The 26,047-nt window shown below is 39.6% G+C and overlaps 2 protein-coding genes across 2 annotated transcripts; one reads left to right on the top strand and one right to left on the bottom strand.

The window, feature by feature from the left end:
- Window positions 1-727: 727 nt before the first annotated feature.
- On the top strand, window positions 728-7,821 carry pks1 (polyketide synthase 1). The gene is made up of 6 exons (XM_053342023.1): window positions 728-785; window positions 886-1,039; window positions 1,132-1,292; window positions 1,760-1,963; window positions 2,049-2,230; window positions 2,338-7,821. The coding sequence occupies exons 1-6, from the start codon at window positions 728-730 to the stop codon at window positions 7,819-7,821; spliced, it is 6,243 nt and encodes a 2,080-aa protein (XP_053197998.1).
- A 2,188-nt stretch (window positions 7,822-10,009) lies between these two features.
- On the bottom strand, window positions 10,010-19,474 carry LOC128382845 (phenolphthiocerol/phthiocerol polyketide synthase subunit C-like). Its single transcript, XM_053342842.1, has 6 exons — window positions 19,417-19,474; window positions 17,014-17,167; window positions 16,554-16,714; window positions 16,161-16,367; window positions 15,900-16,081; window positions 10,010-15,556 (listed from the first exon to the last, which is right to left on the bottom strand). The coding sequence occupies exons 1-6, from the start codon at window positions 19,472-19,474 to the stop codon at window positions 10,010-10,012; spliced, it is 6,309 nt and encodes a 2,102-aa protein (XP_053198817.1).
- Between the last annotated feature and the right edge of the window lie 6,573 nt (window positions 19,475-26,047).

Raw genomic sequence — 26,047 nt, 5'->3', positions numbered from 1 at the left:
TATTGTTGTATACTGAAAGTCAAAGCTCCAGGAACACTTGTGGTATACAGTAGGAGAACTTTATTAATAGACTAACGCGTTTCGGCTTGGGGTCATGGGTCACTGACCCTGCTGAAGGCCACAAACCGAAACGTGTCAGTCTATTAATAAATAATAATTAATTAATTTTCTTTCTAAAATTAGAGCATGCGGCTTTTAATCAGGTGCGCTCTGTTGTCTGGAATTTACGGTACTTTATCTACAAAAATAGCTTATCTTTTTGTGTTATCCTTGTGTCTTTATCACATTAAACAATTGATCACATCCATAATGATGCCATGTTGAGAAAAATATATGCATTAAAACAAATACTATTTCTTATTAGAGCCAATGTGGCCAAAGGTTGCAGAAGAATGACTTCTATATCTGACAGTGAGGATACTTAGAGCACACTGCAGCCTTTTGTCAACAAACAAGAACAAAAGCTTATTTACTGCTTCCTTTTAATTATTTAAACCTACAATTAGTGTATTTAGTTCTGGATGAAGCCAACTGAGATGCAACAAGCCAGGCCATTGTTATCTCATCTTGTCCCTTTTCATTGACACTTAGAACAGAGTTTATAAAGGGTTGTGTGAGTACTGCAGCACTATTTCTGAGAGAGATCACCCAGGACTCAACATGAAGCTTCATTATGGAGAAGCTTGAAACTTCACTTTGGCTTTTAGAATAAAGCAATCGAGGAACAATGGAGGAGGCAGAGGATGACATAGCTGTAATTGGGATTGGATGCAATTTCCCTGGAGGTATGACTTAATTTAGAGATAAAGATTTTGAATGTTTCTGTATTGCTGTGTTTGACTTAATTTAAGGATATTATAGTTAATGTGACCTATTATCTTTTAGGTGAAGGTTTGGACAAGTTCTGGAGGGTTTTATTGGAGGGAAAAAACTGTGTAGTAGATATTCCAGCAGAAAGGTTTGACACAACTTTCTGGTACGACCCTGATGATAGCAAAGCTGGAAAGATACAGACAACCAAAGCTGCTCTTATAGATGGGTAAGCATTATATCTGTTAAGACACATGAAGTATCCTTTCCTGTCTTGATATATGTTTACACTATGATTCATCTGCTGTTTCTATATTCTAGGTTTAATGAGTTTGATCACAAGTTTTTTGGCATTACTGAAGCAGAGGCAGATTTCATGGATCCTCAGCAGAAACTTCTCCTTCAGTGCACATACAGGGCATTAGAAGATGCCGGGATGCCAATGGAGTGCATCAGTGGAAGCAGAACTGGAGTTTATATAGGTGACTATCATTAAATAATGCCTTACATGCTGTTTGGGGTCAAATTTGACCCATTTTTCTGTATAAACACCCTATACACAGCCAGACATTAGCCAGACATTTCCTAATGTGACCCATAGTATACAAAGATGGAAATAAGATGCTTATTTTTTTTTCTTTTGTGCAGCTGATATACATTTTATATATGCAAATGTCCAAATTGGTATGTTTATTTAAAAAGATCAGCACTCTAACATGTTTTATTCATCATATTTTATAAAATGTTCTCTAGTGATTGTGAATGTCTTTTTTCCCATAAGATGAATCAAACCTTTATTAAGGACTGATTGAATGATTTATGAATGTGAATTGGTTGGAGACTCATAATGAATCAGAATATGAACAGTATGTAAGGGTTAAAAAGTTCATAGCACAATTAAAAAATGCGTCGATTGTAACCTAAACTGCTTTAAATTTTTGTGTTGCAGGTCTTATGAACAGGGATTACGAGATGCTTCGAAGCAACAGCCATACCACAATAAATCATTACCATGGCACTGGAACAGCCATGAGTGTTGCTGCCAATAGAATTTCCTTCAGCTTTAATCTCACTGGTCCCTCTTTTGCCATTGACAGTGCCTGTTCCTCTTCCTTGGTGACCCTACATATTGCCTGCCAGGCTATAAAGCAAGGCAAGTAGTTCTACTCACCTAAAAGCAAGTTATGTATTGCATGATTTTTAAATGTTCCTAATTTCATTACCTCTTTCTCAACCAGGAGACTGTGAGATGGCTTTGTGTGGAGGTGTCAGCTGCATCATAGAGCCAAGAGTGTTTGTTGCTCTCAGTAAGGCGAAGATGATTTCACCTGAGGGGACCAGCAAACCTTTTTCCAGTAAGGCAGATGGCTATGGTAGAGGAGAGGGTTGTGGGGTTGTTCTCCTGAAGCCACTGAAAAAGGTGAGAACATTATTGTCTTTATTCTTACAGTCATTTCATATCATTAAATACATGCATGCAATGGGGTTAATAGCTAGCTTGCTCATGGTATGCATTTTTACACAAAGGCTATACAAGACTGCAACAAAGTTTGGGGTATCATCAGCAAAACAGCCGTAAATCAAGATGGACACTCTGTTACCCCAATCACTAAACCCTCCATGGTTCAACAAGAGGAGCTGCTGCGGAGTATCTACTCAGAGTGTGACCTCGCAAATGTCCAGTACATAGAGGCACATGGGACTGGGACCCCAGTTGGAGACCCGACAGAGGCAGGAAGCATCTCAAACGTCATTACTAAAGCCAGACCTCCTGGTGCAGAAAGACTGCGGATTGGCTCTGTGAAGGGTAACATTGGACACACAGAATCTGCCGCTGGGGTGGCAGGACTCATTAAGGTCCTCTTAATGATGAAGCATGAAACCATAGTTCCCTCAGTTTTCTACACTGAAGACTGTTCAAGTGTAGATGTAAAAACTCTGAGTTTAAGTATTCCGACTAAAGCTGAAAGGTGGAAGACAAATGCATCGTTTCAGAGGGTAGGTGGCATCAACAGCTTTGGATTTGGAGGCACAAATGCACATGTGATTGTTAGAGAGTACAGACAGACTGCAGATCCTACAGAGATCTCAAAAGGCTGTCCAAAAGTCTTTGTAATATCTGCAGCCTCAGAGAAATCATTAATCCTATCCATCACTGATACCCACCAAAGACTTTGCAGCGATCAAACAGTTGATTTACAGGCATTGTCGTACACCTCAGCATGCAGAAGGAGTCATAACAAACACAAATATAGGAAGACCTTCCTAACCTCTTCTATACCAGATTTACAGCATCAGCTAATGTCCGCACTGAAAACAAAAATTGAGCCAACAAAGTCCGACCTCCAGGTAGTGTTTGTGTTTTGTGGAAATGGGGTTGCCTACAGAAGTATGTGCAAACAGCTGTTTAGAGAGGTTCCTGTTTTCAGAGATAAAATCAAAGAAGTTGAGAATCTCTTCCACAGTCATAAAAGTATCAGCATCAGCCGATGGCTTGCTGGTGACTATGATAATGATGATTTCAGTAAGCCAGATGTTGTCCAGCCTCTTCTTTTTGCTGTTCAGGTTGGCATTGCTACTGTCCTAAAGCACTGGGGTGTCAAACCTGACGCTGTACTCGGTCACTCTGTGGGTGAGGTTGCTGCAGCTCACTGTTCTGGCCTCTTGTCTCTTGAGGATGCTGTTAAAGTGTTGTACCACCGCAGTACTCTCCAAAGTAAGGTCACAGGAGGGAAAATGCTTGTGGTCAGTAATGTGGCTGTGGAAAAGGTATTAAAAATCCTTCAAGTCCTCTCTGGAAAAATTTGCATAGCTGCTTTCAATAGCCCTCTGTCGTGCACCCTGTCAGGAGATGCAGATGCTATAGGCATCCTCCGTGAAAGGCTGAAGATTATGTTCACAGCTGAGAATATCTTCCTCCTTGTCTTAGATGTTCCAGCAGCATATCATAGCCATATGATGGATCCTATAGTAGATGACATTGAGAGAAGCCTAGATGGTTTGGAAGTCAACAACCTGACGTGCAAACTTTATTCAACAGTGACTGGAGACAGATATTTAGATGGTGACTTTAGCACAGGCAGGTACTGGGCAAAAAATATCCGAGAACCAGTTTTATTTGAACAAGCATTGCATGCTGCCACCAAAGACACGCAATCAAGAAGAAACGTGGTCTTTGTGGAAATTGGACCTCGCAGAGCTCTCCATAGGAACATACATGAGACTGTGGGAAATGACTCAATAGTTCTTCCCTCTGTCCAGGCAGAGAAAGAGTATGAAACAATATTGTCTACAATGGCAAAACTATTTGAACTGGGCAACAGTGTGCACTGGCATGAGCTCTACAGAGGTTGCAAGACATTGCCTACAGCCCTCCCAATCTATCAGTTCGACAACACAAAGAAAGAATTGTGTTTTGAAGCTGTTAGAAAAGGTGATGAAGCATCTACTTTTTCTCCCCATATGCTCATATCCCAAATAAAGAGGGAAAACAAAGAGTACATGTGCAACCTCTCATTAGAGTCTGTACCATATCTTTGGGAGCATAAAAACAATGGCGTTTCCATTGTGCCAGGCACGCTCTATGTTGAACTAGCTTATGCCTCAGTAATGGCAAGTTTAAAGCCAAAGAAGCCTGTCTCCTTGCTCCAGCTCAGTGTGAAATTTCAGAGTCTGTTTACACTCAGCTCTAACTGTCATCAGCTGAAAGTGACACTTGAGAATGAAGCTTCATTCAAAATACAGTCGCCTGTGGCCACACATGCCTCTGGCACCTACACATGTACAGAGGGACAACCAGTGTTCGAGGAGTCAATCATTTGTCTTGACATGATCTCCCAAAGGTGCAAATTGAATATGAAAAGAGAAGAGATTTATTCCATTCTTTCTCAGGCAGGATTTGAGTATGGTGCTGTCTTCAGACAGCTTGATGATGTGTGTTTTGGAGATGAATTTAAGGAAGCCATGACAACAATTAAAGTACCCAGAGAACTTCTAAAACACCTCCATGACTTTTTTGTCCACCCTGTGTTACTGGACTATTTCCTGCAAATGACTGCAGTAGTAGCTATCGGACAGCTAACAGCCAAGCAAGGATTCCCCTCAGCTATTGGTAGTGTCACCATATCAGGACCACTACACGACGAAATGGTCATGTACTTACGAGCCACTCAAGAAACTCCAGACTTCCTTGATGTATGTGGTTGCTTTTCCACCACAGAGGGAAAAGTATTGGTGGAACTTAAGGGGGTGAGGATCACATTTTTGAGCAGTTGCTCAAATGTTCCTCATTCAGTGTTCTTCCATAATGAAATGATTGCAATCCCTGACAAGACAGAATTCAACTTGAAAATAAAGGCATTAGTTTTCGAAGACAAACTGGGCATTGCTAAAGCACTTAGGCCATACATGCACCCAGAGTCAACCACTGTGGAGAGCAGACTACATTTGATGTCAAACCAAATTCAAGATTTAGTGTTTCAGTCTCTAAACACTAATGTGAAAGACGTTCTCTTCATTTGGGCTGTAGAAGACATCAGTCACTTATCATCTGAAAAGATGCTGGAATGCTTGGTGACTTGCTGTGAACTATTTCGACAGGTTGTTTTAGCCTTGAAAGAGAGCAAACGCCCTTACACTGTCCATGTCATAACCTATAGATCAACAGAAATGACTGTGAACCGTATCAGTCCTGGTTTTGTACTGTCTGGTATGACAAGGGCTTGTGCAGCAGAAATGGTGGATCTCTCTTTTCAGCTAATTGACCTTGCTTCTGTGACGAGTGAGGACATTCAAACACTGGTTCGTGTAATAAACACTTGCAAACAACAAGAGGTCATGGTCAGCAAAGGACAGGTATCAGCAACAAGAATAGAACAAACCCCCGTAAAGAACAGGTTTTCATCTGAGGGTGATATGCACTCTGTGTATCTGAGGAATTTTGTCCTGCAGACCACTACTCCATACAGAATGACAAGCTTGTCCGCTATCCCATCTGACACAAATGACAATCCTGTCCTAGAGAGATCAGTTGAGGTTCAGCTAACCAATGTATGTGTACATTCATCTGATTACTTCCCTGTCACCCTTTCACATCTGAATTTTGACAAGACGTTGTATTGGAACAAGCATGCATCACACAATCACAAGCTTCTGGCTTTAGATTTTAGTGGCATTGTCACAGCTGTTGGGAAAGATGTACGTAATCTAAGAGTGGGAGACCATATTGCTTCATGTTATCCAGTGGCTGCCACTGGGAAGGTTATAGTACCCGAAGCTGCATGTCACAGCACAAAGAGACTCCCATTCCTGAAAGAGACACCATGCATGTCTTACTTCATACTGGCATGGGAGATCCTGAAGAGAATGCTTCTTATAGTAAAACCACAGCACAGAAAATTGGTTATTATCACTTTGAACTCAGCCTCTGCTCTGTTAAAAGTTTTGGCTGTGACAGCAAACAGGTCAGGGTGGAACGTGTCCTGCCTGCCCCATTTCAGAAGAGAATCTCAAAATTTTGATTCGTATTGTGCATTTGTTATTCTGCCTCCATTTGATCAGTCTTGGCAGGAAATACATGACAGTGACGGCCATGAGAGACATATTATTTTTGTGTGTAGTACTCAATTGTCATCTTCATTCTCAGCAAATATGTTTGCACCCAAGAGTGACATTGTGCATGTGCATAAACTTGATGTGGCTGAAGTTCTTCAGAGACCCAATCTACTAGGACAAAAAAGGAATGTCTTTAACTGGCTACTGTCATTAGGCCTTGATACAGCATCTCTGCCCCTGAAAAGGGAGACATTTCAAATATCAAGCACAGAAGGACCTCCCACTGATGCAGATGCTGAGTACTTATCGTATTTTACCACAAAGACAGTGCAGCAAGTGGTTTTAGAGCATGCAGAATCCGATTGTCCAGTGTCAGATATCCCTTTGCTTACCAGGCCCAAACAACCATTTAAGAAAAGCTGTGTTTATGTTGTTACTGGAGGGCTCACAGGTTTGGGACTTGAGACAGTAAAGTTCATTGCTCGTAATGGCGGAGATTGTATTGCAACATTGTCCAGAAGTATTCTGACAGATGAAATGCAATTTGAAATGGATCTCCTCCAGAAAAGATACGGGGTTGCTATCATGAATGTCCAGTGTGATGTTTCTGTGTCGATGCAGGTGGTGGAGGCAATTTCAGAGATTGAAAAAAGATTCTCTTCCTGTCCAATCAAAGGAGTGTTTCACAGTGCTGCAGTGTTACATGATGCATTGATTGAGACCCTTGATCAGACCCTCTTCAGAAAGGTTCTGCAGCCCAAAGTGAGCGGGGCTTTAAACCTTCACTATGCAACACTTCATAAGAAACTCGACTTCTTTGTGTGCTACTCTTCCATCTCTTCATTTATTGGTAATGCCTCACAATGTAACTATGCAGCAGCCAATTCATTCCTCGACACATTCTGTCATTATCGGAGGAACCTTGGGCTTGCTGGCCAGTCCATCAACTGGGGTCCTTTGAACCTTGGTCTCCTGTTGAACAAACACCATTTCCAAAAGTTCCTGGAGGCAAAAGGGATGATGATAATGGATGTGTGTGAGGTTCATGAGGCACTCAAAATGTGTCTCCTGTTGAACAGACCTCAGCAAGTAATTTGCAAGTTCAACTTCAAGAATCTTAATGATCATGTTCTTTCACAAAATGCGTCTCTCAGAGAACGACTGTCAGCTTTAGTGGAAGTTGAGCTTAAAAAAGACATAAGCAATGAACCCACGGTTCAGCATTTGTCCTCTACACATGAAAGTGTGAGAACAATTGTCAGTGACATAAGCAATGTAAGTGTAGATGAGCTGTATGATGATGCCACTCTCTATGCACTGGGGATCGACTCGATGTTGGCCATGACTCTACAGAACAAAATTTTCCAAGAGACTGGCGTGAATATACCTTTGGTTCGAATATTGGACCCCAACTGCACACTGGCCACTTTGACAACTTATGTAATGAATGATGGGTAATTTAATGTGATGCATCAAAAAATACCTTGAAAAATGACAGACAGTTTTTTGTGATGATATTGTTCTTATAGGAGACTAATTGATTGACATTTTAGCAGAATGTTCTTTATATCTTTTTTATATTACAATAATATTTTATAGTTATCTTACCTCTGACATCTTGGCTCAGTCATATATTTTTTATTGCAGTATGTTTCTGTTTTTTTTAGAAATATATTTATATTGTAATGTGTATATATTCATGTTACTGAGAAGTTATAAGTACAAGATCTGTACAATAAGTGTGTGATCATCAGTGTGCTCTAGTTACACTGGATATGCTAAGAGTTCATCAAATCATGGAATAAGATGGGATTTAGGATAAGGCTGGTATTATTTTATCTTTTTATAGTTACCAACAAATCATCTGAAGAGAATACTAGACAAGACAAGTATTGTTTGTATCCAAAGTCTTGTATAACATAGGTGTACTAAACTCCACTGTAATTGTATTTCCACTGTGGTGATTACATTTTCACATTTTCTTGTTGTTATTGTATGTTGTGCATATTATCGGGTATTATGTTGGTTAATGGTAGAGCATCTGTACATAGCAACCCTTCTGCAGAGGTGTAGGAGTATATACACTTTTTAGGTTTATATACAGTCATATGATTCCAAATAAAATGTATTATTATTCCATTGGATTTTTGAAGCTGTATATATTTGTTTTGTACTGTTTCTGAGGACTGAAGTATATTTGGTATAAGGCAGAATGATCACACCAGCAAATACCAGCAGATACTGAAATGACTGTGGAAATTTGAAGTTAGTCTTGACACTCAAGCCACAATAAAATTAATCTGCATGAAAGAGCATTTGTTAATAGAGAAACTGGAAACTGGAAAGTTGTTTTACTGTACCAAATATTTGCATCGTAAAATACTTCAGAAAACCAAATAATTTACTGACTGAGAGGAGGAATTGCTGTTTTGCTTTAGTAGTAAAACATTGGTGTAAACACTATTGTAGTAGATTACTGAATCGGCTTCCAGTTATGTCTTTTCTTGTGGTGGCAATATCATATAGGAGAACATATAATGTGAGAAATTAGCAGTCCAAACAGCAAACAACAATTAAATATTTATGGAGAATACTGTATGCTTTATTCCATCATCATCATACAGTTGATAATCACAATTAATGAGCTTGCATTGATAAGAACTGACTATGACATACTATGACATTGTACATACTTTACATAAAGTATTCACTATTCAAATAATATTTGATAAAGAATTGTAATGCTGAGTGATTTCATGTTTTTATCATAAACAACAAACGATAAGTAAGCAGTAAAACTGCAGTGCCAGAATAAACCAAAACAATATCCAAAGCCTAACATAAAAAAAAAAAACCAAACATACAAAAAACTAGATCGATGCATGGAATTAACATCTTACAATTGAATTCACTGGCAAAATCTACAACTAGTCCAACATTTTCTTCTGCTAACCAAGGCTGTTTATATTTCTCTAATATCTGCATTTGACAGTTTTAGGTAAGGAAAGGAAAGAGTAAAACTGTGATGTAAAACATTAATTTAAATTTAAGAGAAAATATAAGTAATGTGTGTTTACAAAAATGGAGAACCATGTAAAACTGCAGTGCCAGAATAAACCAAACAATATCCAAAGCCAAACACACATAAAAAAATGAAATAATGAAGAACAAACATACGAAAAATTGAGTAAAAAGTAAGTAATGTGTGTTTACAAAAATGGAGAACCATGTAAAACTGCAGTGCTAGAATTAACCAAAACAATATCCAAAGCCAAACACACATAAAAAAACGAAATAATGAAGAACAAACATACAAAAAAAACTAGATCGATTAATGGAATTAACATCTTACAATTGAATTCACTGGCAAAATCTACAACTAGTCCAGCATTTTCTTCTGCTGATCAAGGCTGTTTATATTTCTCTAATATCTGCATTTGACAGTTTTAGGTAAGGAAAGGAAGGAGTAAAACTGTGATGTAAAACATTAATTTAAATTCAAGAGAAACCATAAGTAATGTGTGTTTACAAAAATGTCATCATGTAAAACTGCAGTGCCAGAATAAACCAAACAATATCCAAAGTCAAACACACATAAAAAAATGCTAACCAATGCTGTTTTTCTCCAATCTCTGCATTGACAGTTTTATAATCTGGTTGAAAGACGACCTTTAATGACGTTGTCAGTTGGAAGGGACTCTTGGTTATCGCTGACATTTTCGTCTCCAGGTGTTTCACCCAGTAAAGCTACTACTGTGGACAGCGTGGCATTGGGATCCATCAACATCACCAAAGGCACATTCACACCTCTCCCTTGAAAGATGAGATTTTGCAGAGTCATGGCCTGCATGGAGTCAATGCCTATGGATGAAAGAAGTGATTCGTCTTTCACCTCATTCTTGTCCACGCCAATAGTCTCAGTAAGCAGTGAGACAACATAGTCTTTTGGTGAGACAGAGATGGTTTGTTTAGTTGGAGAATCTGTCTCTTTTAACCTTATTAAAGCTTCCGTTACTATTGGGGTCAGGCGCATGGTCAAGGCCGGATTTTGAGAGTGGATGGTGAATCTGAGGTTTTTGAAGTGAAACCTGCAAACAGCCTGTTGGGGTCGGTTGAGCACAAGGCATTGCTGCAGACTTTGAATAATATCAACCACATTCATCACCAGCATGCCTCTTGCCTCCAGAAAACGCTGGATTTGGTCCTTGTTCAGAAGGAGCCCCAGGTTCAGAGCTCCCCAGTTGATAGATTGTGCTGGCAGCCCGAGATGGCGCCTGTACTGACAGAACAAGTCGAGGAATGTATTGGCAGCAGCATAGTTAGTTTGTGTTATATTTCCAAGAAAAGCCGAGATGGAGGAGTAACACACAAAGTAATCTAACTGACAGCTCAGTGTTGCATGGTGCAAATTAAGTACACCATTTACTTTGGGTTTGAAAACTTTCTCATACAGAGATCTGTTAAGGACCTCAATCACCCCATCATGCAAGACCACTGCACTGTGAAACACTCCTCTGATTGGACAACCAGGGAATTTCAAGTTGATGTCACTGATGACCTTGTGCACATGCTCAGAGACAGATACGTCACACTGCATGGTAGTGATGCAGTTCCCACACAGCTTCTCCACCTCGCCTATCTCTTTTTGCACATCTGGATTGGGCTTGCTCCTGGAGAGTATTACAACGTACTCACCCCCTCTTTGTGAGATGAATTTGACCGTTTCAAAGCCCAGACCAGAGAGACCACCTGACACAATGTACACTGCTTTCTTTTGGAAAAGCTGTTTTTTTGTTGGCAGTAGTGGAATGTCAGATGTATTCCTGAGACCTTTTTCTAGAGCCACAACAGCCAGTTTCCTTGAGTTGAAGTATGATTCTGGCTCCTCTGAATGAAGGATGTTTTCAGATTTCATATTCTGAAAGATAAAGCTCTCAAGAGAAAATTCCCTGCTCAAGTTCAAGGACTTGAGCCATTGATAAATGTATGGCCTTTGTGCACTCAAGGATCCCTTTTGCAAAATGACTGGCATGTGAATTGTCTGCACATGAACACTTTCCTTTACACTTTGGAATACATCCTGATCAAGCAGAGATGGCGTCTGAGATTCAGAGATGATGACAACGTGTTTAACACCAGGAAAGTTGCAGATTTTAGCAATCAGGGATTCATCAAATGGAGGCAGGACAACAAATGTGTCCAACTGATTGACATCTACAAAAGAGCCATTGCGTTGTGTTCTCACAATCACCTTCCAACCAGACTTATGAAAAGTGAGTGCCAAGACTTTCATCAGAGCAGAGTCAGGCACAGAGGATATGATTCCTAGATGATGTTTGGCTCTAGGCAAAGCTCGATGCAGGATTTCCCATGCTAGCACAAAATAGGAAACACAGGGTGTATTTTTAAGGCAAGGGAAGCGTTTGGTACTGTAGCACACATCCTCTGGGACTTTGACTTTGCTGGCTGCCACCACAGGATAACAGCAAGCAACTTGGTCTCCCACTTTCAACTTCTTGACATGTTTTCCAACTGCTGTAATAGTACCACTGAAATCAAGAATCAGTAGCCTGTGTTTCTGTAATGAGTGTTTGTCCCAATATAGTGTCTGGCCAAATCTCAGGTGTGAGGCACTGACAGGGAAGTAATCTGAAGACTGAACACATATCTTAGTGGGCCGAATTTCAACTGATCCATCACTGATTGGCTGGTCCCTCTCGTTAAAATGAATGGCACTCAGCTGAGTCATCTTATGTGCGTCAGCTGTCTGAAAGATGCAGGGTTCAGACATGTTAGAGGTAAAACTGCCCTGTGAGCTGTTAGTTATCTCAGGTGGGGTACGCACAATAGAAGGTTTCAGAATCAGCCCATCTTTTACCACCAGTTCTGGGTACTTGCTGCAAGGATATGATCTTAGGACATGAGAGAGAGCTGCAATGTCCTCAGCAGAGATAGTGCTTATATCAATCAACTGAAATGAAAGGTCTGGTATCTCTGCAGCGCATGATCTTGTCATGCCAGCAAGGGCAAAACCTGGATTTATGTGGTCTAATGTGATGTCAGATGAACAGTAGGTTATCGCTCTGATGGAGTTTGGGAAGTGAATTCGCCTGAGTTCGAGAACTATTTGCCGGAAAATATCACAGCAGCTCACCAAATTCTGCAGGACAACATCTGCTGCCAGTGAAGTGAGGTTTTCTTTGCCCCACAAAAATAAGACCTCATCAAAGTTTTTCTCAATATCTGTGATATTGAGGTTTGCCAACAGAGCAGGGAACCCATAGCTCAAGATGTCTTTTGCATGTGTGAAGGAAATGTATCTAGACCTTGAGTCCAAATGTTGCTGCAGGCCTTTAGAGATCCCTATATGATCGCAAAAGACCAAGGCGGTAGGAGGAGAAGCAGATATGCCTTCAGAGATGACAATAAAGTCATTATGGTAGAAGTACTCCTCAACCACACGATAAGGACTGTCAATGTACTTGACTATCACGTGCTTAATCTCAACCAATACTCTGCCTTCTTTATCTGCAAAGCAGCCACAGGCCTCAAAGTGATTAAGACCCACATCAGTTGCTCTCAGATAGGCAATCATCTCCTCTTGCAAGGGTTCCAAGACTGTCAAACTTCCAATTTTTGCAGGAAATCCTTTTCTACCAAAAAAATGTTCCTTGACCGGGACTTGGAGAAACTGCATGAAATAATCCAGCACTACAGGATGAATGCAGTAATCATGCAACTGAGACTGCAGTTCCTCTGGAACTGTGACAACTGCAATCGCCTCTTTCAGATCTTCCCCATAGTGCACATCCCCTTTAGTCTTGAAGACATCTCCATACTGAAAGCCTCCTAGAGCGAGAAACTCATAAGAATGCTTAGGGTCCAAGACAGATGTGCATCTTTTGTAGATAGAGTTTAGTGAAATGGACTGCTCCTCAACCAGCCTCTCTTTCTTTGAAACCACTGTGCCTGATGCATACATTGCAGATGGGGAGAATACTGTAAAACTAGTTTCTTTCTCTGTTTGTTCTAATTTCACCTTCATTTCTGGTGAATTTTGGGTCAAAACAAATGGACTGTGAAAATTGACACTGAGCTGTAGTGAATTGAGGGGGACTTTTGGTTTGGCATTGGATATAAATGCGGCTAAACCCAACTCAGCATAGAAGGCCCCAGGGATGATGGGTATGTCGTTGTTTTTGTGCTCTTTCAGGTAGAAAGAAGAATCAGACATCAGATCACAGCTGAAAATGTTGCTTTCACTTCCAGTCAGACGGAGGACAGGGTGATTACTCCCTGTATGGTTCTGTGCTCCTCCGATGATAACATCCTTGTCTGAGCAGTCAAACTGATATTTTGGGAAAGGCAGTGGTATGGTCTCGTATCCTGTGTAGAATGTATTCCAATCTACTTTAACGCCCAGCTCAAACAGGTTAGAAACAACTGACATGATTGTTTCTCTATCTTTCTCTGGCTGTACCGAAGCGAGAACAGCTGTGTCATTACCCAGAGATTCCATGATATTTCTCTGTAGCGCTCTTCTTGGCCCAATCTCTACAAAGACTGTGTTCTTTTTTCCTTTGGTTGCTGACCTCACAGCTTCCTCAAAAGCCACTGGTTCACGAATGTTTCTTGCCCAATATTCACCTGTGCAGAAATCACTCTGATGTGCTTCCTTGCCCGTCACTGTTGAGAACAACTCTGTGTGGAGATCATTCACTTGTAAGGAACCAATTGTCTCCTTGATTTTTGGCAGAATTGGATCCATCAGGTGGCTATGATAAGCAGCAGGGACATCCAGAACACGGAGGAACAGATTCTGACTATTGGCTGTGGTGCTTAGCTCCATGTGAAAGCGTTTTATTGCATCTGCATCACCTGAGAGGGTGCAGGACTGTGGGCTGTTGAAAGCAGCAAGGCAAATTCTGCCAGAGTATTTAGGGAGAAGAGAAGCGACCTCTGATACAGCCATATTGCTGATTACAAGCATTTTCCCCCCTGTGACTTTTGACTGGAGAGTGCTGCGGAAATAGATAACCTTTACTGCATCTTCAAGAGACAAGAGGCCAGAGCAGTGAGCGGCTGCAACCTCACCAACAGAGTGACCCAGTATTGCATCAGGCTTGACACCCCAGTGTCTGAGTAGGGTTGTAATGCCAACCTGGATAGCGAAGATGAGAGGTTGGACAACATCTGGGTTTTTGAAGTCACTACTCTCAAACTCGCTCTCAAGTGTCTCCAAGATGTTCAGCGCACTCAGCCTCTGGAAAAATTGTGCAATCTCTTTGATCTTACCTCTGAATACAGGCTCATGTTTGAGTAGCTGCTTGCACATGCCATGATAAGTGACACCATTTCCACAGAGGACAAACACTAACCTTGGACCTGTGTAGGATGGGCTAAATGTTTTGCCAATGGCAGCACTTAGCTTCTCTTTAAGATCAACTATGGATGAAACCTCAATGGCCTTCCTGTATTTGTGTTTCTGGTGGCTTCTCCTGCAAGCTGATGTGTACAACAGAGAATCTAGATCAATTTTGCAATCTGCGTCTAGCTGGTTTATTGTGTCTTCCATCATCAGAGTGAGGGATTTTGGTGAATTTGCTGACATGACAAAATACTTTGCCTGCTTCCTGTCAGTCTTTTGCTCAGTGTGAGACAGTTTGTACTGTTTGACAATGGCATGGGCATTTGTACCCCCAAAACCAAAGTTGTTCACTCCTGCAATTCTAGCACCAGAAGCTTCCCACCTTTCTGCTTCCTTAGGAACTTTGATGTTCAGGGCTTTGGCATCCACACTGGCAGTCTTTTCAGAGTAGAAAACTGAGGGAACAATGGTCTCATGCTTCATCATTAGTAGGACCTTAATGAGTCCTGCCACCCCAGCAGCAGATTCTGTGTGCCCAATGTTACCTTTCACAGAGCCAATCCGCAATGTCTTTGTACCAGGAGGTCTGGCTTTAGCAATGACGTTTGAGATGCTTTGTGCCTCTGTCGGGTCTCCAACTGGGGTCCCAGTTCCATGTGCCTCTATGTACTGGACATTTGTGAGGTCGCACTGAGAGTAGATTCTTCGCAGCAGCTCCTCTTGTTGTGTCATGGAGGGTTTGGTGATTGGCGTTACTGAGTGACCATCTTGGTTGACAGCTGTTTTGCTGATGATACCACAGATGTTGTCATGGTCTTGTATAGCCTGTAAAACAAAAACAAGACTAAAATGAATCAATGAGAGTATCATTTGTATAACTATTTTTTATCAAAATGTAGTGTTGACTCAACAAAGACTTTGGTAATGAATATTGGGATCAGTCCAAGTCATGTAAGGCGTTATTTGAGAGAAACATGGCTAACAGGAATGACCAAGTTGCCTTTTACAGGTAGGATTAATGTTTAAAAGAGATATCAAATGGATTAGTTGTACTAAGTCAATCAGTTATAAATTGATATTGGTCTAATATCTGATATGGTTTGATGTTAATAAAAAGGAAGGAGGAAAGGAAGTTGTCATCTTTTTATTCGCTTCTACATATTCTGACCTTTTTCAGTGGCTTCAGGAGAAGAATACCGCAGCCTTCTCCTCTACCATAGCCATCTGCCCTGCTGGAGAAAGGTTTGCTCGTCCCTTCAGGTGAAATCATCTTGGCCTTGCTGAGAGCAACAAAGATTCTTGGCTCTATGATACAGCTGACGCCTCCACACACAGCCATGTCACAATCTCCTGATAAGAGGGAATGTGTACAGTGTTTTGAAATCTCTTATTTCAAGATCCATCATTACCTTTAATTAAGAATACAAACCTTGTTTAATGGACTGACAGGCAAGATGAAGAGCCACAAGGGATGACGAGCAGGCACAGTCGATGCACAGTGAGGGCCCAGTGAAGTTAAAGATGTAGGAAACTCTGTTTGCTGCAATACTCGTAGCAAGCCCTGTGCCAGTCCAGTGATTGATCACCCTTGGGTCCGCATGTGAGGCACTTGATTCATATTCTCTGTTCATAAGGCCTGTTATAAAAGCGATATAACAAAGCGATAAAAAAAAAAAAAGCGATATAACAAATAATTATTTAAGGAACAATAAAAATTTGGTCTAGCATTAAGTAATTGCATTTTTGTCAATTAAAAGTCTTTATAAGTAATATTATAAAATATAAATATAAAATATAATACAAATATATAAAAATGTCTTACCTAAAAACACTCCCGTCCTGGTCCCACTGGCCTTCTCCATAGGAAGTCCTGCATTTTCTAAAGCCCAGTAGACACACTGAAGGACCTGTTTTTGTTGAGGATCCATTTGTTCCACTTCACTGTCAGTGATGCCGAAGAACTTGTGGTCAAATTCATTGAAACTGGAAACATTAAAGAATAATAAGATTAAATTTACTTACTAAGAAATAAATCATAATGTACACTAGTATAATTACATCAAGTGCTGGTCACAGTAAATATGAGAGGAAAGAATATTGGACTTTCCTCACACACTACTTGGTCTGTTTAAGGAACTACAACAAAATGTAAAGCTGCTCAAGAGCTGTTTTTTTGCTGTGCATCATTTTTGATTAAAAAAAAAATTAAAAAAAAATTTATATATATTGACATTGTTATTTGTATTTTCTTAATGTCGATGTGTTAGGATTAAAGATCATACCCATCAATGAGAGCAGCCTTGGCTGTGCGGGATTTACCCACTTTGGTGTCGTCCGGGTCATACCACCTCTTTAAGTCAAATCTCTCTTTGGAAATTGGCACAGAACAGTTTCTCCCATTCACCAAAACCTTCCAGAAATTTTCAAGCCCTTTTCCTGTTTGAAAGATATATTAAATAATTTAAGGCTAAACAAAGAATAGTTTAATAATATTAAACATTTAGTATATGTGTGTGTACAGTATGTGTTTGTATTCAACATTTTTTGGTTCTGTGATTCCCCTGATTTGCAAACACAAAGCTATGGTGAAAAATGATACTTACATATGCTATGTAAGTATAACTTTCATTGAAAAATACTTACATATGTTAGTCGTATTCTTAACTTGCATTTTTGTCAACATTAACCCAAATGGCTGATTCTGGTAATATGCCTGTTGATATCATTGGCTGATATCATGGAACGTGAGGGTTTTAAATGGTCCAGTAAAGTGTACAAGGATTTTCTCACTCTTAAAGGGACTGAAGACAGATATTACATTCTTGCAAGAAACGCACTTGGAGGCAAGGACCCTATTGTTAGGGCACACTCACACTAGGCAATCATACCGTGCCCAAGCACATTTGCCCCCTAAAGTCCGATGATTTGGTTAGTGTGAGTGCAAGTGTACCGTGCAGTAGATTATTTTTTAATTGACAAGGCATTCCTTTCTTTGGTAAAAAACGTAGAATATAACGCCATTGTGCTATTGGATCATGCACCTCTCTTGCTAGAACTGTCTGTGCCGTCAGCTATCACCCAGTGGAGGCTAAATTCCTCTTTGCTATCAGACATATCATTTTGTGATTATATATCCACGTCCATTGATTACTTTCTAGAAATGAATAAATCTGATGCAGTATCTCCCTCAGTGCTTTGGGAAACTTTGAAAGCTGTTCTTAGAGGTTGAATTATTTCTTATTCTGCGCAAACTGTTAAATAACGCAGGCTAAAAATACAAGAACTGACAGAATCCATTTTAGAATGAGATCGACAACACTCAAAGGCACCTTCCCCAGAGTTATTGGGCCTCCTGACAGAGTTTAACTTTCTATCCACCGCTAAAGCAGAACAACTGTTGATCTGTGCACACGGTACTCACTACGAATATGGGGACAAGGCAAGCCGGCTCTTAGCTCATCAAATAAAAAGTAAGTCTGCGTTGCGTATGATTTCTCAAATTGTAGATTCCTATCAAAATGTAACATCAGACCTTGCTATCATTAATGATACGTTTTCAGCTTACTATGCCAATTTTATACATCAGAAACTCCTAGTGACATATTACCCATGAATAATTTTCTTAGTAACTTAAAAACTCCGGAGTTAGACAAACCTTTTACATTGAAGGAAGTGGCTATTTCTATCCAAAGTATGCAAAATGGCAAATCCTCAGGTCCTGACGGATACCCTAATGAATTTTTAAAAACATTTTAAAGCAAACAACCCCCCCTTCTTTTGGAAATGTTTGATGACGCTGTTTCTACAGGCTCTTTGCCTCCAATGTTGACCCAAGCGTCAATTTCACTCTTGTTAAAACCTGGCAAGGACCCTACAAACTGTGCCTTTTATCCCCCTATTTCGCTTTTGAATACAGATGTAAAAATAAAGAAATATTAGATATACTGCAAAAGTTTGGCAGTTTCTCTGGTTATAAATTAAAATTCACAAAAAGTAAATGCTTTACTGTTAACAGTTCGGCGTCAATGATCATCCAAGGAAAACTTCCTTTTCATTTCTCTAAAACTGGCTTTAACTACTTTGGTATAAGAATCAATCACCCTCTTAAAGCATTATATAAAGAACATTTTACTGCTCTGATAGAAAAAGTGAGATCAGACCTTCAAAGATGGAGGGTCATTCCTTTATCTTTAGCCGGCCAATGTGTAAAAATGAAATTTTTATTTTTGAAATGGGTTTTCCCCCAAATCTTTTATCTTTTTATATGTTTGGCTCTTTTTCTTACTTTGTTTATCCATGGGATGCGGCCTCTCCATATAAAAGATGAAATCAAGCTATCAACTGTGCAAAAAAAAATTCCTCAACCCAAGCATGAAGTACAACTTAATCAAATTGTGTAAATTAGCCATATTCCTTTCTGTTCTCCACACACAGTTTCCTCATTCAAATATGAGTTTCATGTTACAGCATAAAAAGTTTCACATTATAACGTTTTAAGTTTCAAGTTATAATGTGAAACTTTTTTCTTTTTCTGGCATAGCAGCAATATGCTTCCGTACATTTTTAAGTATCTAAGTATACAAGGTGAGAAATCTGTAAATCATGAATTTGTCACTGAAATATTAAGAATTGCAACATCACAAAAAAACCCATTAAAACTAAGTTCCCAAATTTAGATGCCTTACCGCCTGGAAAGTTGCATCCTATGCCCACCACTGCAATGCTATCTTCAGCTTCCTCCATCCTGCCTGAAAATCACTGAAGAAGAAAATCAAAAATCTTGACCGCACCATTAAGTCATCACTCTTGCATCTCAACATCCATACTGTTTGCTTTTTCCCTCAGTGATGGTATCACTGCTAGACGTGCAGTTGATTCTTATAGCCAGCTTATTCCCATAATTAAACAATGATTAACTGTATACGTGACTATGGAAATGAAAGACTTTAGTAAAACATTTATGGCACCTTAAATGATTGTACCAGGTTTAATGGGTAAACGAACATATCATATCTGCCAACATTTGAGTAGTAAAATTTTGTGGAGATTATCATTATCAACATTATCTTGTGAAAGGATGACCTTGTTCTATCATCAGAACAATGTAAGCACAATAGTCATGTCATAATGTGTGTAAAATCAGGACAATCAGTATTTCATGTAACATAAGTGGTGCCATTGTCAGCAGATTATGACACACACATACACCTAATCATATGACATAGTTACTTATTTATGTCAGAGAAGATGAATAAGAATTCCCTTTACATTTTATCACACCACTGGTGTCATACTGACTTCAAAGCGTGTTATAAAATGTGTGAACTGTGGTTTCTTTACGATTTTGGCCTTGGCTGCCCACATCCAGATCACATGGAATGAAAGTTCAACAAAATGTGAGTACCCTTGCCACCTCTGCTCCAGACAGACACTTCATTGGGTTTTTGTCACTCATCCGGAAATACCTTAAGAACCCATTTTGGGACCAGCTTCCTTTCTTGAGAGGATAATCTTTAAGGTTCTCTTAAAAATGCAGTTCTTCAAGTCCAATTTATTTCTGATAATACTTAAACCCTCATCTTACCTCTGAGCTTGGAGACTGATTTGACAGAGAATCATAAAGAAAGCCACAGTTAATAGTTTGTTTTGAATAATCCATAGAACAAACATTGTAAAAATGTCAAAACTTGATTGTTTTTATTTCTATTATGACATTTCAGCTTTTAACTATTTACAGTAAATCAAATCAGTGATTCTCTGAAGTTGATCAGAATAGCCTCTGATTGTAAGGTAAAATTTAAGTTGGAGTTGATAAATGAAGAGTCTCAGAAATACTTGTTTTTCAGATGGACATCTTGGTTGCAAATACGTTGGTTACCTTTCCACAGAAGTGTCCATATTTAGCTGTTATCTTAAATGTATTGCCTTTATCAGACCACTGGTGTTATACTGACTTCAAAGCGTGTTATAAAATGTGTGAACTGTGGTTTCTTTACGATTTCGGCCTTGGGCAGCTGTCCACATCCAGAGCACATGGAATGAAAGTTCAACAAAATATGAGTACCTTTGCCACCTCTGCTCCAGACAGATACTTCATTGGACATCTTGGTTGCAAATATGTTGGTTACCTCATTGGTCTCACATCCCACACCAGAACCACCCAAAAGTTCAGCCTCACCTTCAACAACTGTACTCTGTCCTCCTCCCTTCACATCCAGAACCTTGGAGTCATCTTTGACAGCCAACTCAAGTTCGACCGCCACATTAACCACATCACCAGGACTGCCTTCTTTCACCTCAAGAACATCGCCCGTCTCCGCCCCTCACTCACCCTCTCTGCTGCCGAAACCCTGATTCATGCTTTTATAACATGCAGACTAGATTACTGCAACAGCATCGTATACGGCTCGTCATCCAAACTCCTCAATAAACTCCAATACATTCAGAACTCTGCTGCCTGCCTGCTCACCCACACCCGCTCCCGAGAACACATCACCCCTGTCCTCCAAAAACTGCACTGGCTCCCCATCTCACACAGTATACAATTCAAAATCCTCCTGCTCACCCACAAATCATTTACCAACCTGGCCCCCACCTACCTCACAGACCTGCTCCACCACTACACCCCCTCCCGTGCCCTCCGATCCTCAGAGGGAAATCTCCTTTCCCTACCCTCTCAGACCAAGCACCGAACTTGGGAGGACAGAGCCTTCTCAGCTGCCACCCCCACCCTCTGGAATTCACTCCCCAAACCCATCAGAGACTGTACAGACCCCCATACCTTCAAATCACTCCTAAAACACACCTTTTTAAACTGGCTTTTAACCTGTAAACTGTTCTTTATCCTCTTTCCATTTTATGTCTTTTTTTAACCTTCTACATTGTTTACTCCACATTGTTCTATATTTTTTGTGTCCTTTGTAAAGCGTCTTTGAGCACTTGTAAAAGCGCGTTATAAATCAAATTTATTATTATTATTACCTTTCCACTATCTTAAATGTATTGCCTTTATCATACCGCTGGTGCCATACTGACCTCAAAGCATGTTATAAAATGTGTTAACTGTGGTTTCTTCACGATTTCGGCCTTGGGCAGCTGCCCACATCCAGAGCACATGGAATGAAAGTTCAACAAAATATGAGTACCTTTGCCACCTCTGCTCCAGACAGACACTTCATTGGGTTTTTGTCACTCATCCGGAAATACCTTAAGAACCCATTTTGGGACCAGCTTCCTTTCTTGAGAGGATAATCTTTAAGGTTCTCTTAAAAATGCAGTTCTTCAAGTCCAATTTATTTCTGATAATACTTAAACCCTCATCTTACCTCTGAGCTTGGAGACTGATTTGACAGAGAATCATAAAGAAAGCCACAGTTAATAGTTTGTTTTGAATAATCCTTAGAACAAACATTGTAAAAATGTCAAAACTTGTTTGCTTTCATTTCTATTATGACATTTCAGCTTTTAACTATTTACAGTAAATCAAATCAGTGATTCTCTGAAGTTGATCAGAATAGCCTCTGATTGTAAGGTAAAATTTAAGTTGGAGTTGGATAGTTGATAAATGAAGTTTCAATGAATATAGTGTTAAAGAGTCTCAGAAATACTTGTTTTTCAGATGGACATCTTGGTTGCAAATACCTTGGTTACCTTTCCACAGAAGTGTCCATATTTAGCTGTTATCTTAAATGTATTGCCTTTATCAGACCACTGGTGTTATACTGACTTCAAAGCGTGTTATAAAATGTGTAAACTGTGGTTTCTTTACGATTTCGGCCTTGGGCAGCTGTCCACATCCAGAGCAAGAACATCGCCCGTCTCCGCCCCTCACTCACCCTCTCTGCTGCCGAAACCGTGATTCATGCTTTTATAACATCCAAGACTCTCTACGATTTCGGCCTTGGGCAGCTGTCCACATCCAGAACACATGGAATGAAAAAAAACTTCAGCCTCACCTTCAACAACTGTACTCTGTCCTCCTCCCCTCACATCCGGAACCTTGGAGTCATCTTTGACAGCCAACTCAAGTTCGACCGCCACATTAACCACATCACCAGGACCGCCTTCTTTCACCTCAAGAACATCTCTTAAAACATATACAATACTGTTCGATACTGTACCATTTTTTAGTAAATATATTTTTCGACATTGTGTTTATTTAAATAACTAAACTAACTTTAGTTTAGTCATTTATTTATGCCAGGTTAATGGTTAATGGTCCGGTAATGATTTGCTTAAATTAACTGGACCAATATATTAGGTCAGAGCAGATTCGGATTGGGCTATGAGTTTCAAATAAACCTTTTAAAGAAACACAGTAACTTTATTTGATACAGTGTGTAGCTGTATGCTCACTTGAGTCCCAAAACGTATCATCAGAACAGTCGCTGTGCGCAAATATTGCACCCAAGTCGCTGTAACCCTCACCAGGTAGTGACATATGGGTCGCAGCCGAGTCAGCTCTATGAGCTGTCTCCTTTACGTGAACGATGAGATGTTTTTTCAGTTTTAGTAATTTTAACCTCACCTTGCTTAAAATCTAAGGAGAAAGGCATGCAATGATTTAAAGTAGGCTTCGGGGTAGATCTAATATCTGCTGTCAGTATAGCTGGGCCTGCCTGGCATGTCTGGTGTTAGCCTATGTTAATATTTTATACCAAACATGATGTAAAACAATGGAAATGTAGAAATTATTAAATCTAGCATAATTACACCAAATAACTTTTATTTGGCTGAATTATAAAAGCCAGAAGTAGCAATTGAGCAGTTTGGGAGCCAACAGAGGCAGTTCACTGTCTGTTAATTATTTAGGTGCTGCTTCAGGTCTGTGCTCATACTGTGTGTCCCTGCCAGTGTACAATAAAAGCTGGTCATGTGCGCTTTTGTACATTGCAAAAGACATGACAAGTGTACATTTGCTGCCCTTTGTCTGTATTGTCTGTAAAATGTCAGTGCACTGTTCCAAACCCAATGATTATTGATAAAAAATATTCACATTTGGGAAGCTGGAACCTGAGAACTTTTGCCATTTTTTGCTTTAAAATGTGCTTTTTTTTAAATATAAATTTAGTCTGTTTTAACTTTTGTTTTAGCTGCTTTATCTCACTTTCTGTTGACTTTCATATTTCAGCTGTTTTATTTCTTTCTCTTGTTCTTAAAAAATATATATATTGTGTTTAAATTTGTTTTTTAATGTTCTCCTTTTGCACTATATGTACAGCACTTTGAGTAGTCCTGTTGCTGAAATGTGCTTTACAGTACAAATAATTTTGCCTTGCCTTGCCTTAAATCATTATCGAATTATCAAAATTGTTGCTGTTTAATTATCTGTAAAATGGACTAATGAATTAATTGACTAATCTTACAGCTCTCTCTTATTGGGGCTGAGCAGGCACGTCAAAAACAAGCTGAGAAGCAAAAAAGATTGTAGGTCAAACAGAACAAACTGAACCGAAACAGAGGATCCAACAGTGATAGGATAGAAAAACAACACCTAAATACAGGAGGGGTGATTACAAACAGGACATACGTGAGTAAAATAAAACACAGATCACAGGAAATACAGATAATAAACACAGTGAGAAAACCTTTCAAAATAAAACAGGAACTAAAATACAATCACTAAGCTTAGGCAGGATGTGACAGATGGATTCTATAGTAGATGACATTGAGAGAAGCCTAGATGGTTTGGTAGTTAACAACCTGACGTGCAAACTTTTTTTCAACAGTGACTAGAGACAGATATTTAGATGGTGACTTTAGCACAGGCAGGTACCAGGCAAAGAATATCCCAGAACCTGTTTTATTTGAACAAGCATTGCATGCCGCCACCATAGACAAGCAGTCAAGAAGAAACATGGTCTTTGTGGAGATTGGACCTTGCAGAGCTCTCCATAGGAACATACATGAGACTGTGAGAAATTACTCAATAGTTATTTCCTCTGTCCAGGCAGAGAAAGAGTATGAAACAATATTGTCTACAATGGCAAAAATATTTGAACTGGGTGCAACCATGTGCAGTGGCATGAGCTCAGACATTTCAGAGTCCGTTTACACTCAGCTCTAACTGTCATTGAAAGTGACACTTGAGAATGAAGCTTCATTCAAAATTCAGTCACCTGTGGCCACACATGCATCTGGCACACAAGTGTAGACTGACAACACATTTTAGAGGAGTCAACCATTTGTCTTGACATGATCTTCTAAAGGTGCAAATTGAATATGGAGAGAGAAGAGATTTATCTCATTCTTTCTCAAGGAGGATTTGAGTATGGCTCTGCCTTCAGACAGCTTGATGATTTTAGATATGAATTCAAGGAAACTATGACAACAGTTAAGATACCCAGAGATCTTCTAAAACATCTTTATGATTTTTTTGTCCACCCTGTGTCACTGGACTATTTTAAATATCATATTGCAAATGATTTCAGTAGTAGCCATGGGACAGCTGACAGCCAAGTGTAACATAAAAGGGTCCAGGTTAAATCCCGCTTAAATGGAGAAACTACGCCATCTGCTGTTTAAATTTGTAGTGCATCAGGGAGTATATGTATAGCGAAGGTTTATGGGTAATCCTCAAAGCAGTGGAGGATCAACCAAAAGATAATGTCTGTGGGCAAAGCGATATTAACTAATTTAAGAGTTATGTAAAAGTTAAACTGGCTTTATTTGATTGTATATTACTTGTTTTAGGTTAGTGTCGCCATGTTTTTTAATTATCAGCAGTAAAACTCACTATATAGCACAGAGTAACACGATGCCGCCTTTCCAGACAGAGCATGCGCTATTTGCCCACAAGAGAATATGCTCTTTTGTTGTCCTTGTCACAAATGCAGGTATGATGTATTGCTTAATAGTATAGTAATATTTAAGACATGCAGATGAGCTAAATTATGCTGAGTATTTATCGTTTACCACAAAGACAGTGCAGTAAGTGGTTTTAGAGCACACAGAATCCTATTGTCCAGTGTCAGATAACCCTTTGCTGAAACAACCATTTAAGAAGCTATGTTTATATTGTTAGTGGAGGGCTCACAGGTTTGGGACTTCAGACAGTTCATTCAAGATCATTGCCAGAAGTATTCTGACAGATGCAATTTGAAATGGATATCTCAGAAAAGGTATGGGATTGCTATCATAATGTCCAGTATGTTTCTGTGTCGATGCACGTGGTGGAGGCAATTTCAGAGATTGAAAAAAGACTCTCTTCTTGTCCAATCAAATGAATGTTTCACAGTGCTGCAGTGTTACATGATGCATTGATTGAGAACCTTGATCAGACCCTCTTCCGAAAGATTCTGCAGCCTAAAGTGAGCA

The sequence above is a fragment of the Scomber japonicus genome, chromosome 21, assembly GCF_027409825.1.
Source record: "Scomber japonicus isolate fScoJap1 chromosome 21, fScoJap1.pri, whole genome shotgun sequence".
In the NCBI taxonomy this organism is placed as follows: domain Eukaryota; kingdom Metazoa; phylum Chordata; class Actinopteri; order Scombriformes; family Scombridae; genus Scomber; species Scomber japonicus.
Note: the sequence above shows the minus strand (reverse complement) of the source record. Positions and strands in the feature narration are given on the sequence as shown.

Bases quoted from the DNA above. Each gene is read 5' to 3' on its own strand.
- pks1 (XM_053342023.1), top strand. From the start codon at position 728: ATGGAGGAGGCAGAGGATGACATAGCTGTAATTGGGATTGGATGCAAT. The intron at 1,040-1,131 runs GTAAGCATTATA...TCTATATTCTAG, and splicing joins AAAGCTGCTCTTATAGATGG to GTTTAATGAGTTTGATCACA. The intron at 1,964-2,048 runs GCAAGTAGTTCT...TTTCTCAACCAG, and splicing joins CTGCCAGGCTATAAAGCAAG to GAGACTGTGAGATGGCTTTG.
- LOC128382845 (XM_053342842.1), bottom strand. From the start codon at position 19,474: ATGGAGGAAGCTGAAGATAGCATTGCAGTGGTGGGCATAGGATGCAAC. The intron at 16,082-16,160 runs GTTTGTATTCTT...CCCTCTTATCAG, and splicing joins CTGTCAGTCCATTAAACAAG to GAGATTGTGACATGGCTGTG. The intron at 15,557-15,899 runs GTCAGAATATGT...TTTGTTTTACAG, and splicing joins TCCTGAAGCCACTGAAAAAG to GCTATACAAGACCATGACAA.